At 62.1% G+C, this 13,472-nt stretch overlaps 1 protein-coding gene across 4 annotated transcripts in view; it reads left to right on the plus strand.

The window, feature by feature from the left end:
- ZFPM1 (zinc finger protein, FOG family member 1) overlaps window positions 1-13,472 on the plus strand; it is a 69,299-nt gene that overhangs the window by 17,649 nt on the left and 38,178 nt on the right. For all 4 annotated transcript variants that reach the window (XM_072819556.1, XM_072819553.1, XM_072819555.1 and 1 more), the window contains exons 2-3: window positions 9,341-9,469; window positions 11,925-12,053. In XM_072819556.1, the coding sequence (XP_072675657.1) occupies window positions 9,382-9,469; window positions 11,925-12,053 (217 nt within the window). In that variant the 5' untranslated portion in view covers window positions 9,341-9,381. The remainder of the gene's footprint in view (window positions 1-9,340; window positions 9,470-11,924; window positions 12,054-13,472) is intronic.

Consider the following 13,472-nt stretch of genomic DNA (forward strand, 5'->3'; position numbering starts at 1 on the left):
CCCTCTGGCACTCTCAGTTCTGGGACTTGGTCCTGGCAGTTCCCTCTGCCCCGGGGCATTAATGATCGCAGCATAAGCAGCACCTCCCCTGAGAAGCCCTTGCTGCCCACCCCCCACCCCCTGGCCCGTCCTCCCCACCGTTCTGCATCTTGCACCCGTCCTTGCACATCATGGTATCTGGGATGGGTGTCCCGCCCTGGTGGGCCCCATGTGCTCACCGCTGACCCGACACAGCACAGAGGAGCCCTGGTGGAAGAAATCCCAGTGTGCCTTTTGGGGGAGCAGTGGTGGGAGGCATCTTTACCTCCCACAAAGCTCTCTCCCTCCCTCCCACCAGCACCTCTGCAAGGTTGGTGGGTCAGTCCCTGTGTGTCACATATGTAAACCAAGGCCTGGGTGGGTCCCCTAGGCTGGCAGCCTGAGGGGCCTCCATTGCGCCCTGCCCTGCAATGGCCGCAGACCTCTGTTGGGCCAGGTGGGGTCTGCGGTGGCTGTTCTCTGCCTGTTTCCTCTGCTCAGTGGAGGCTGTTTCCCTACAGGCTGGTGCTACTGAGAGTCCTGGTGGAGCTTTGTAAACTGTCGAGGGCTGTGCACACGAGTCCATAGCTCCTGCCAGGAGAGGGCCCCAGGTGCCGCCCCTGCCAATGCCCCTCCCCCACAGCAGAGAGGCGGATGGCCATGCCCAAGTGGCAGGGAGGGGTGCACTGGCCTGGGTCATGCAGTGCATAGCTGGTAGAGCCTGGGTCCTCCTCAGGGAACAGACGTCAGAGGGAGCCAGGCAGTGGTCACGCAGCAACCAGGCAGGGAGTTGAGAATGAGGAAGGCAGGGAGGGCTCTGTGAGCCACAGTGTTGCAGAGCCAGGAAAGGAAACTGAGTCCCAGTGAGGGGAGCCACAAGAGATCTGGGTCCTGACCGCCTCCCCCAGCAGAGGAGGATGGGTGAGGCCCAGGCAGGAAACACCACGTGTAGGGCAGGGCTCAGGACGAGGGGCAGACAGGCCACTTGTCCGCTGCCCAACTGGGAGACCTTGGGCACGTCCCCATCTGTGTGGCTGTGTCCCCAGAAGCAGGCCTGTTTCTCCTGCCCAGCTGCCCGTAGGCCTTCCTGCCCTGAGAGGCCTCCAGGGGCAATGTCTGCAGGGAGTGCCGGGCTCACCCTGGGCCCCCGTGGGGCGTGGCCATGGGGCTGGGGCAGTTGAGCCCCCCCAGGTTCCGCCTGTCGGTTACGAGGCTGGCCACAGGAGGAAGTGGTGGTGGCTGGGGCTGGGATATGGATGAGGACCCCCCCGGGTGTCAGCACCCTATCTCCCTTTGTCTCATGTCCCCAGCCTGGAGTCCCCACACCTACCCAGGCCCTAGAGACCCCAGGGAGGGCCATCCTGGCTTGTGTGCTGCCCCTGGGGACCAGTGGCAGGCTTCTGCCCCCCCCCCCAAGCCTATGGGCAGCAGTGCTCCCCGGGCACCTACTGTATGCCACGTGCCACCCAGAGTGGGGTGAAGCGAACACTCTGTGGACACGGTGGGTGCAGTGGCGTCAGCAGAGCCAGGCAGGGGTGGAAGCTCAGGCCAGGATAAGATGGGTGCTGGTGTGGGCTGCAGTGGGCCACAGCCCCGTAAGAGTTTGGCTTTCACTCCAGGAGAAACCGGGAGCTGGGGAGGTGAATGAGCAGAGGTGGGCAGGTGGAGGCGTGGCTTGGCAAAAGTGAGTCAGGAGGTGGGTGTGGTGTTAGAATCCATGCTGACAGCCCCAGGAAGGGGCTGGGGAAGCTGACTGGTGTGTGCGGGGAGGGGTGGCCGCAGGGTGAGGGGTGCCTGAGGCCCCGGGACGTGGTCTTCCCAGCGCTCTTGGTTACAACACCCCAGGCCACACGAAGACACGGAGACATGGGACAAGACAGCCACATGAGCGCTTGTTGGCCTTCCCCCGCCTGCCGTCTGCCCGGGGAAGGTTCTTTTGTGTCCTGGGCACCGTGCAGTGAGTTTTGGTCATTGCCAGCCCTCCTGTGAGGGAGGGTCAGAGAGGCTGCGGGCAGGAGCCCTGGGAGGGCTCGAGGACTGAGGGCGTGGATGGTGGCAGGGGGCGGGTGCTGTGAAGGGCCCCCAGTTCTACCTGGCTCCTGGAAAGTGGGGGGTGGTGGACGACGCCCCCACTGCTGGCAGGCCCTGGCTGCATGGAACCCCACCCGTCTTTCATCAGCGCTCCTTTGCAAGCTGAACCACCCTGCAAAGGATTCATCTCTCTGTATGTGAAGGATGTCTCAATAAAAGACTTCCAATCCACTCAACGCTGAAGTAGGTCATACCACTCTTGCTCCTGGGTTCCCGGAGAGTGTGGGGCCGCGGCACCATTGGGAGCACCGCAAGTTCTTTCTTGACGCTGAGGGCATTTCCTCGCCCTCCAACGGCCCAGCTTGTGGGGACAGCAGCCCGCCGGCCGCCCGTGGCCCGGCTCACCTTGGACAGCACCAGCCCCCCACTCACTCCCCAGCGTGACCTGAGGGCTTGCTGGCCCAGTGGCTACGTGTTGGGGTCTGGCGCACAGACCCGGAGCAAGGCAAATGATCGTTTATGCACAGCCTCGATCAGGATGGCCTGACCCGCCCCTGCCCCCGCTACCCCCCCCCACCCCCCGCAAGGTGGGGTTGGCTAGGGCAAGGCCTGAGAAGCAGAGGGTCTGGGACTCAGATGTCTGGAAGAGGAGTAGTGAGCTTCCCGTTGCAGGGCACATGTGAGCACCATCAAACTGACCCTTAGCGGGAAAGTAGAGAGCCCAGCTGCCCAGCCCTGACCGCTGCAGGCGGCCCACTCAGAGTTGGGAGCAGAACTGGTGTGGAAGGGTAACCCCCAGCACATGCGGAGGTGCAGACGCCTGGTCCCCACTCTGAGCCAAGGTGCCTGCTCGAATAAGCCAAGATTATCTCGCCAACATCCTCTTGTGGTTGCCCTGAGCTGTCAGCGGGGACTGACCCTGGGTTGAAGAAGCCGCTGGCGGGCCACTGTCAACCTCATGGCCCGGGGGCAGGCGGGGGTGGCTTCACCACCTCCCCGTCCCCCCACCCCGGCCAGGGAGAGCCAGGCTCCATGCAGGGTCTGTGCTGGGCCTCCCCAGAGCTCCAGCTCCCTCTCCTGGGTGCCTGCACCTCTCCTGGGCGGACCCTACCCCTTTGGAGCTATAAGCTCCTAGGAGGCAGTGAGCCAGGAACCTGCCTCTGATCTAAACCTTAGAGAAGCTTCTTAAGTTCTCCGTGAAATGGACTCCTCCCCCCTCCCTGGCCTCTGTAGCTTTCACTGGGGGCCTAGACCTGCCCCTTGTCTGCCCCTGTCACTTGTGCCCACCCATTGCCCACCATGCCCCTGCCACCCACCAGCAGCACAAGCCCGACCTCATGGGACCCAAGCTGTCTGGGGCTGCTCTGCGCTGGGCTCTGGGGCTTGGGTGTGGAGACACCTTTGCCTTCAGCGGCACCTCATATTACCAGCTCCCACTGCTCCTCCTGGGCTGGCCTCACCCCCAGCCCTGCTCCAAATACCCTGCTTCCACCTTGCTTCTCTCTCTCCACCTCGGCCTGGGAATCAGCTCAGCTGCTTGTCAGGATTGTGTGTGAAGCACAAGTCCCTGGGCCCCGAGGGCCAAGGGTGCCAGGCCAGCACAGCAGCTGCCCCTGTGGTCTGTGCCTCAGTGTCCCTGTCCATCAGAGACCAGCTGCATTAGAGACCCTCCTTCCTGGGAGGGGACTTAGGAGTGTCCCATCCAGCTCACCAGGCCCAGGGAAGGGAGCACTTCACCATAGGTCACCCTGTCTCCTGCCAGAAGGTCGAGCTTTCAACCCAACCCTGTGTGCTTAGGGGTCCTGGGCCCCTGAGATGGCCAGCCACGGCCCCCAGCCACCCAGAGCTCCAGGAGCAAGGCCCCCTCGGGGGAGCAGGGTGTCCCCGCCATGGCCTGAGCTGCACCCCTGCCCCCGGTGGGAAAGGCTGAATCTGTTGCAATTTTCCCTGTGTTATCGGGGCCTTATCTGGCCACCATGTGCCACCCAGAGGCCAGGGTCTCTCTCCTGGCAGCACTGCGCCCCCACCCGCCCACCAACTGCCCAGGGCCAATGAGACAGGAGGCCAAGGCCTGCCAGCACTGCCCCCTTCCAGGCCTCGGCCCTGCCCTCCAGCCCCCACCCCCAGAGGGCAGGTGTGGCACCCCCCCCCCCCGAGAGTTGAAACAGTAACAGCAGTTGTAATAATAACCTGTCTGTGCTCAGTACCAGGGCACCACCGTGCTGAACCCTGACCCCAGCCCTGCTTTCCATGTGGAAACCAGGCCCAGGGAGGTGTGGCCTGCACAGGGCCACCTGCCTCCATGTCCTGCTCTACCTTCTGCCTGGAATGCTTTTCTCTGGCCCAGTTCCAGGCCACTCCCTATCCCCTTCTAGATCTCTATCACTTGTTGCCTCCTCCAGGAAGCCTTCCCTGACTGGCACCTACACCTCTCCTTCATGGCAGTGGCCGCACTTGCATTTTTAAATTTGCTTTCTTGGAGAGCATGTTCTGGTTACCCTGGGGTCTCCAAGGCCTGGGACAGAGTGCGGCCCTCGGTGGACCCAGGAAAGGTTGGCTGGGTTAATGAATGAGGGAGTCAAGGAGGGGTGAATGAGAAAGCAGTGGTTGAGGATGAGGCCCAGGGTGAGGGCCGCAGGCACTCCAGCAAGAGGGGCAGGGCTCCATGGCCCATCAGCGTCCACCCACCCCCAGGCCAAGGGGCCTGCCTTCAAAAGCCAGCCCTGATGCAGGAGGGCCTCTGGGGCAGTTGTGTGCCCCTCTGGGCCTCTGGGGCAGTTGTGTGCCCCTCTGTCTTCTCTGTAAATGGGATATAAGAAGCACCTCCCCAGAGGGGCATAAACAACCCCAGTGCTAGGGGGGCACAGGTCAGGGCTGCAGGTAGACTCAAGTCTATGGTCAGGCCCCGAGTTGGGTGGGGGGCTCCAGGGGATTGCTGTGGTCATGGAGTGCACGTACAGTCACCTCCACTGGATATGGGTATAGTGTGTGGATCAGCCAGGACCAGCGGGAGGCCCGGGGCCTCTGGACTCCCCGCCCAGTGCTCGGAGACACCCTCACCAACTCCCTGCCTGACAGGTCCACCCAGGGCCCAGCATCTGAGGGGATTTTGCTCCCTCCACAGAGACCAACTCCGGCTTCCTTAGAGGCGGTCATTCAAAGGGCCCCCCCACCAGCTGCCTCGCCATCAAAGCCAGGAGGGGCCATTAGCTGTGCAGCTCGGGGACTCGGAAGGGAGCGGGGATCATCCCACTGCACAGAGCCTGTCTCCGTAATTCAGTCTTAAAGCATGAAGAACGGGAGTTGATGAAATTCTGCTATCAGCGCCCAGCCAATATGCAAACTATCTCGCCCCCAATCAAATAGCTATTATGTTTTCATTTCCATTTCCACGTCCGGCTTAATGAGCAGGAGACGGATCGGCGCGGGGCGTCTGCTCGCCATGATAACTGAGGGGCTCCGGGCAGCAGGGGCAGCGCTGCGACTGCCATCATTACCGCCGATGCCCCCAGACAGGGTCCAGCCTTGGGCACTGGCCTCTCTGCCCTGCTGGGCCATGTGGTCGGTGTCACCCTCGATCCAGGTGCCCAGAGGGCCACCCCTGTGCAGCAGAGGGCTTTGCCTGAGCCAGCGTCTGCAAGGGGGCCGTCCGTATTTGCAGAGGGTCCTGGCCTGCCTATCCCCACCACTGCTTCCTCAAGGGCGCTGTGGACAAGTCACCTCGCTTGCTGGACCTCAGTTTACTCGTTTGCAAAGTGGGCGTGACCTCTGGGCAGTGTTGAGGGGCCTCGGAGGAGATCCGCCCATGGGGACTGGCTCAGGGCCCTGCCTGCCGTCCACACACACTTTCCCCACCACCCCTACACTCTGGACCACCGGGCAGGGGTGATTAGGGGAGAACACTGTAAACGCTGAGCACAGGGCTGGTGTGTGACAGGGTGCTTTGTAAGAGCACGTGCCACCCCCAGGCCCCGACCCATCCCCCAGGCCCTGCTGCACAGCAGGCGGTGACAGCTAATGATGTTTAGTGCTCACTTACTATGTGCCAGGTCCTGAGCTCAGACGCTTCACCCTGTGAGGTAGGAGCTGTTGTGGTTTCCGAGCACCGAGAGGTAGAGTGCCTAGCCTGAGGTCACACAGCAAGGACACTTGCCATGTGTGGACTGGCCTAGCTCTTGAGGTCTTTGGTCAGAGAGTGCCCCCAGGGGCCAGTCGGGGGTCATTCCTGGCACAGGGCAGCCAGGGAAGCAGCAATGTCCCCTGATGCGTGGCCAGTGGAGGGACCTTCCTCCCTGAGCCGTGGGTGGAGTGGGACCCCAGGGTGTCCCGGGGGCGAGGTGGCATGCTCTCGGGTGCCGAGGCAGGCATAGCGCAGCCTTTGCCATGGCACATCCCGCTCGTGGGCTCGGAGCGATTTGCTGCTTGGCGGCTGTCTCTGGCATTATCAGAGCGGCTTTAATTGTGCTGGAACTGAATTAGCGGCATTAGAATAAATTGCAGCAGCCCGGCAGCCTCTTTCTTCACGCTCGTCGTCACGCCTTTGTGCGGAGCGGGGGCCTTTGTTCTCTCATAAACGGACCCGCCACGAGCTTGGGGCCTCCCTGGGTGGCGGAGGCCCACCTGAGCGAGGCTCCGGGAGTCGGGGCTGTGTCCCCAGTGTCAGGCCCGGGTGGGGAGGGGGTGGCAGGCTGTGCCCCGGCATCTGCCCCCGTGCCCTGGTCCCCGCCGGCCCTGAGAGCGGGGGGCTTCGTACCGGTCCAACAGAGCAGGCGGCCAGGTCCTACGGCCATTCAGCATGAGGGACCGCAGCTCAGGCCCATCCGCTTGCAGCTCTACACGGGCCACAGGAGGTACGGGAAGGTCTTGGAGGGTCCAGCCGGAGGGCTGACCCCAGAGGCCGGGGTGGCTGCAAGCCTGCTGGCCACTGTGACCAGCTCAGGGCCAACCCCAGCTGGAGGCCAGCCTCCACCGCAGCCTCTGCTTCCCTGCCCAGATCACGCCAAAGGAGGTCACAGCAGGTCAGGCCTCCCACCTGCCCCAGGGGCACAAGGTGGACCGGTCTGGGGTGTGCCCAGTCCTCCTCAGAGCCTCCTCGGTCCATGTGAGCGCGTTGACAAGAAAGCAGGAGACTTGACCTGGGGCTGGAGCTGGGCAGTCTCAGCCCGGCCACTGGGTGGAGAGCACCTGCCCATCTCCTGTAATTACGGCTCTGGAGTGTCCCGGGGGGTGTGACTCTGGTCGGGAACTGGAATCCAGACGGCTGCAGCTGGGAGACACCCTGCCTAGGACTCTCTATGGCTCCCCAGTGCCTCTGGGACTAGGACCTGCTCCTCCCCCGGCCTCTCTCCAGCCTCAAAGCCTAGCTCAGTCCATCCCCAGGGCCTCGGCCCAGAGCCCTCTTCCCACTGTCTGCCCCTCTGAGCCCTGCGGTGGCATCTCCCCTGTGCTCTCCTCCTTCATTTACTCCCATTCCTCACTCAACAGCACTTCCTGTTTGAAGCCTGTCTCTGGTTCTTGATGGTCTTCCCAGGGGGGCCTGGGAGTACCCTGCAGAGTCCAGGTGTCCCGGGTACCCCTGCCCCCGGATGTCAGCGGGAGGTAGGAAGGGCGTCCACCCCACTGTGGACACTTGGTTTTCCTTGCTGAGGCCGGTCACGTCTGCCTGGGACCAGGGATTTGAGCTGAAAGGCAAACAAAACGAGCTTGCCCACCTCCCTGCTCCATGGAAATTGCTAGACTGGGAGAGTCAGGCTGGAGCCTCATTTCTCACAATATTGCTCATTCCATCAGAGTCTCCCTGGACCACTGCCACGAGCCAGCTCCCGTGGCCCGTGGTGGATGCTGGCTGGCAGCAGCAGGCTTCATCCCTGGGTAAATGCAGCAAAGGAGGGGAGTGAGACAGGGCTCCAGGAAGAAGACTAGGGGTTTGGTGAGAAGCCTCTGAAACTGGACGAATTCTAGTCTCTCTCGGTGTTTTCTGGGGAGAAGGCACAGGCCTTCACCAGATCCCCACACAGGTCATGATGCATAAGAGGTCACAGAGGCATGAGTCCTGTCGGATCTCCATTGACCACTGCTTGCTTGCCTCCAGGGACGGGGAGCTCAGCCTCTGAGAGGTGGCCCTTCTGTTCCATGTGTCTCGGGTGCCATGGAGAGCAAGCCCCGTTCCGTCCCTCGGGCACTCCTGACGAGTGGTTTGCAGGTGTTGTCATGGCTTCCTAATGTTTCTTCTTGCTCTTTCCTCAGAGCTGGGGGGCCTGGCTGCTATGGGGTTGGCATCCAGGCCCCAGAAGGACCCTTCCCCAGGGCCACACCCAGATGACAGCATCATCTCCCAGACGACTGGGGGGCAGAGTAGGGGCAGGACAGGTGGCTAGAGGAGCAATTTGGGAAGGTAGTTAGGGCAGGAGGCAGCTCTGGGCCACAGGCCCAGGCTGAGAGTGTGGGATGAGGAAGGGCACCTGCTCACCACTGTTCCCTCTGCTCGCCCCCTGGACACACGGCTCTGACCTCAGCGATGGAGGCTGCTGTCCTGACCAGCAGTGGGGGTGCCCTGGTGGGGCTGGCCTCTCAGCTAGCTGTAAGGCAGGCTCTGCGAGCACCCCCTGCAGGAGCCCCCCAGGGAAGGTGGGGGCTGGGATGAGGTGGCCAGGCCTGTGCCCCATCAGCCATTTCTTCCTCCTGTCAGTTTTTCTGAGTACTTCCTGTGTGCTGGACATGGGGCCTGCCCTCTGGAAACTCCCAGACCTCAGCACCTAAGTGCGGGGCTTCTCAGAGGACCTGTTCTGGGCCCGGGCTGGGGGGCTTACCCTCATGTCTCAGGGCCTATGGATGTGCTTTGGAGCTCTGTGCACCCCAGAAATGTGTACCTATGGGTCAGGGAAAGGCTGTGGTTCTTGCAGCCCTCAGAAGCCCCCATACCAGCAGAGGCACCATTGCTGGTCTCACAGCTTAGAACAGAGTGGAGGGGATAGCGTGCCATACCCTGGTTCTAGCGAGACCCCAGGAGGGGCCAGGACTACCACCCTGGCAGGAGGGGGTCAGTGGGCCAGCAGAGATACAGAGCTGGTGGGGGCAGGCAGCTAGGGTGACCCCAGGCGCTGGAACCGTGACAAATATTGGGGTTGATACACAGGTGGGGTGTGAAGACAATCTGGGGGTGCCCCCTCACAGCCTCTGGCCCTGTGGGGTGGGAAAGTCTGTGTGCCCATCTGTGCCCAGGACGGGGTCAGGAGCCCAGGTGCCATTGCCCCTCAGAGCCTCATGGATGCCCTCCGGGCTGTGTCTGCAGGTTCCCTTGGAGACGTGGAGGCTTCAGAAGAGGCCCAGGCCATGGACACCAGCCTCCCAGAGCAAGAGGCAGGAGCACCAGAGCCCGAGGCCGTGAGAGAGCCCGAGCCCCTGAGCCCTTCCAGTCCAGGTGAGTCGGTGGTGGGTACACAGCAGGCCAAGCCTGATAGCCTGCGCTGCCCCACGCCTTCCCATGTCCTCACCTGTGCCTTCACAGGAGCTGGGTCCTTCTGGGGATGCTGTTTCCTCCTCTGTGCATGTGTGTGAAGCCTGCTGATGTCTGGCGCTGGCTGCTGGGCAGCGGGTGGCCAGGGGCCTGACCCTTGGGGGCCTGGGGGGCCAGGGGCAAGAGATGTGTACACCCACACCACAAGGGGCTCTGGTACAGATGGGGAGACACAGGCCCTGATGGAGAAGGTCTAGCCATGGCCACAGAGTGACCTCAAGAAAGCCACACCCTCTGCTAGCCTCCATTTACCCATTGTGGGAGCGGGCAGTGGGCTTCAGCACACATGGTCTCAGAGCATAGCAGGCTCTCCTGCTGTTTTACAGACGAGGGAATGAGACCCAGAGAGGTTAAGTGACTTGCCCATGGTCACACAGCCTGGAAAGCAACAGTGCAGCGATCCGGCCCCAGGTCTGGGTTTAGGTTGATTTCCCTCCATATCATGTCTGCTTCCCCCGCCCCCACCCCTGGCACCAAAACCTTTCCTTGGGCCTCCTTGGTGGCAGTTTCAGGGGTGGGGGGTGGTACTGGGGAGACACTGGGGGTGAATCAATCTGACACCAGGAAGCCTGCTCTGGACAGGTCCCCAGCGGACCTCAAAGGGAGGGCAGCTTCTGTAGCCAGCCGTATCCCAGACGCCCCTGGGAGGAGAGAGCTCCCAAGGTGGAGGTGGTGTGGGGGTGGTCAGCACCCTCACCCCTGTTTTCCTGAGGAGGAAGTTTGGCATGGGGGATCCAGTCTGCCTGCTGAGCCCGACCTCTCTCCCTGCCTGCCTGCTGTTGGCCACGGCCGGGGCATCTTACCCCCCACTCAGTGCTGGGATGCTCTTTGCTCACGGAGGCTGAGTTGACCCCCAGGCCGTAGTGTGGCCGGGAGATGTAGCCCTGAAGTGGGCTGTCTCGGAAGGCCATGGTGGGTGGCACGACCAGGAGTGCAGGAGAGAGGGAATAGAGGGTGGTGACACTGAGCAGAGACTGGAAAGATGCCCAGAGAAGGTGTACCAGGTGGCAGCCGACCCCTGCCAGTCCCCTCGGGACCTTTGCCCTGGCGAGTGGGTGGGAGAGCTCTGCTGGTGGGGCTGGGGTGCAGAGATCTCAGGCAGTCTGTGCTCACTCCGGACACCCCACCCCCAGCATTTCCCTGTCTCGAAGCATCTGCCCCCCCACCCCAGGATGGCCACAGGCCAGGCGCCCAACAAACCCCATCCTCTGAGATCTGCTGGCCCCTGTGCCCCTTTCCACAGTGGCAGGCTCATTAGGAGTGGGGACTGAGGCTCCCATCCCCCAGTGCTCCCAGGTACAGTGGCCGAGGTGTCCTTGTCATTCATGACTATGCCCTCTGCCACCTGCCTCATCATCCAGGCTGGTGATGCAGCCCGTGTGCCCCCAGCTTTTCCCCAGGACCCGAGCCTCGCTGTCTGTGTCCATGTCTGGGTGGCTGCAGGAGTGCACAAGGGACCCCTTATCACCACTGCCATCATTGCTGCTGTGAGGTGCTGTGCACTAACGGGGGCGCCCCGATCTGCCAAAGGGCAAGTGGCTCTTACTGGTGGACTTTGACCCGGTGGCTTTCCAGGGGAGCCAGGCCCCTTATCTGATCAGCTAGCCAGGGCTGTGCAGGATGGGGGCGGGGCCCGGGAAGGAGCTGGAAAAAACAGCCGGGGTTGCACCTGGCACAGGCCGTGGTGATAACGCAGCGAGCGATGGGGGAGATAAGGCGGCGGGAGCAATATCTGCCTCTCGGGCGGGCCCTGCGCGGCTCCCGCGCGATGGCTGGAGCTCAAATACCAGCCACGTTGATTTATAGCCAAAAATAATAGGACTTTTATACTGTGTGATTGATTTATTTGATGTTAATCACAGCCCTTATCTCGGGTATTAATAATCTGCCGGGCGTGTGACGTCACCAAGGGGGGGCTTTTATGGGAGCTCATCGATTGGGGGCTGCGGGAGTTATCTGGCTCAGCAGGGAAGGCAAATATGCCCTTTGGGCTGGAATTGGGTGCAGGGCCTGGCTTGAGGGGCCCCCAGCTGCCGATGGAGGAGACCAGGGAGCCAGAACCTGCACGTGTGCCCGCTGGCCTGGGTGTGCCTTTGAGGCCACCCTGCCCTCTAATTATTAACTGCAGCCGGAATAGCAACCATAGCTTCAATTAATGAGGGGATGAGGGGTTCTAAAGGCTGAAGACAAAATTGAGGGGTCTCTCCCCCCTTTAGAGCTAACCTGGGTACGGGGTGACCTTGGGCATGCACCCACCCACTTGGGCCTCTGTGTCTCTCCTGGCCACAGGGTGAGGTGGGCAGGTTGGGAGAGTCGGCGCCCAGGGATGGCAGGGCCTGACGGTGTTCTATGTCTGCAGACGCTAACCCCCCACACCCACCATCGCCACCACCCCCCACACCCCCAGGAGGCCCTGAGGAGATGGAGGGGCAGGAGGAGCCAGAGACCACGCTGGAAGAGGAGTCCGGTGTCTCCTGGAGTGGACCAGGTAAACCACACCTGTGGTCAGGGGTCGGGGTCTGGCAGCCCCAAGACCCAGGCTTCTGGGAGTCCTGACGGCATGGGTGGGACGGGCCTCCTTCGCCTTCTGGCTGAGGAGGTTACTGGCGACCCTCTGGGCCAGGACCTGTACTCATTCCAAAGTCCAGCCAGCCTGTGGGGCCAGTGACACCGCTGGGGGCCATACCAGTACGCCAAGCTACACCCCGTGCCCACATGTCCTGAGGGTTCTGGGGAGGCATTCCCATCAGATTGGAAAAGAGGGCGGGGAAAAGCACGAATGGAACTGGGGACAGCCAACGCCAGGGAGGTGGTGTGCCTGGAAAGCCATCCCAGGGTGTGGAGGGGAGTTTGGCAGTGCAGGGTGCAGGCCTTGGCTCCACCTGCCCAAGGCTGCAGCGCAGGGAGCGTCTTGAGGGTGGTTTTGTGCCACCATTGTCACCCTGACCACCAGTTTGCAGCCAAAATTCTGACTGTGGCAGTTGTGGGAGACATGGCCTCCCTCCTACCTATTGTGAGGAGGGGGATCCTGGGCGTGCCATGTGTTTCCATTCTGCATAACTCTGGGGAATGTGGGGCTGCATGTTCCATCTTTGGGCACCTGTATGGCTGGTCCTCAAGGGCTTGGGGCAGGGTCTTTGGGGAGTGGGGCAGGGTCTTTGGGGAGTGGAGGCCGTGTATTCGGGCCAGGCGTGTGCAGACGCAGGAAGCATTCATTGTGTACCAGACACACAGCGTGAGCAGGTGGTCCTCAGGGAGTATGCAGGCAGGTATAATAAGAGTGAGGCTCAGGGACAGTGGGGAAGAGCCCACGGTAGGGCCTTGTCTTGCTGTAGGGTCAGGGGACCCTCATTCCTCCTTTCAGGCCATGGGAGGGACAGGTTGGCCTGGCAGTCACAACCAGCATAGTGACCCCCACCTCATGCGGAAAGCACCCCCACCTCTGCTCTCAGCCTCTCTCACCTGGATGGCCTGGTGTTGCCCAGGAGCAGAGCATCCTGAGTAAGACAATCCTGGGGGGATCCCCTCTTCTGCCCCCAGCAAGGAAGCAACACTGCTGCCCCTCAAAAGAGATGTGGCTCTGTGTCCCTCAGCCCCCACACCCCCCATCTTGGGGTCCCACTGATGGCAGAGGAGGGGCCCGTGCCCTGGCAGAGAACATGGCAGCAGTGTGTCCTGTCTCCACCGAGGAGCAGCTGGCCAGGGGCAGGACATGGGACTATGTGTCCTTAAGGCCCTCAGTGCCTAGTCAGGCACCACTAAACCTGACACCTGTGGGTGCTGGGGTCCACCCTGGGGCCTTTCTGCACACAGGGCAGTGCTGTGAGGCTGGGCAGGGACCCTGTGGTCAGGCTGCCTCAGTTTCCCCAGTTGCAGATGAGGGAATAGCAAGGGCCCCACAGAAGCT

Source organism: Canis lupus, chromosome 3 (genome assembly GCF_048164855.1).
Source record: "Canis lupus baileyi chromosome 3, mCanLup2.hap1, whole genome shotgun sequence".
Classification (NCBI taxonomy): domain Eukaryota; kingdom Metazoa; phylum Chordata; class Mammalia; order Carnivora; family Canidae; genus Canis; species Canis lupus.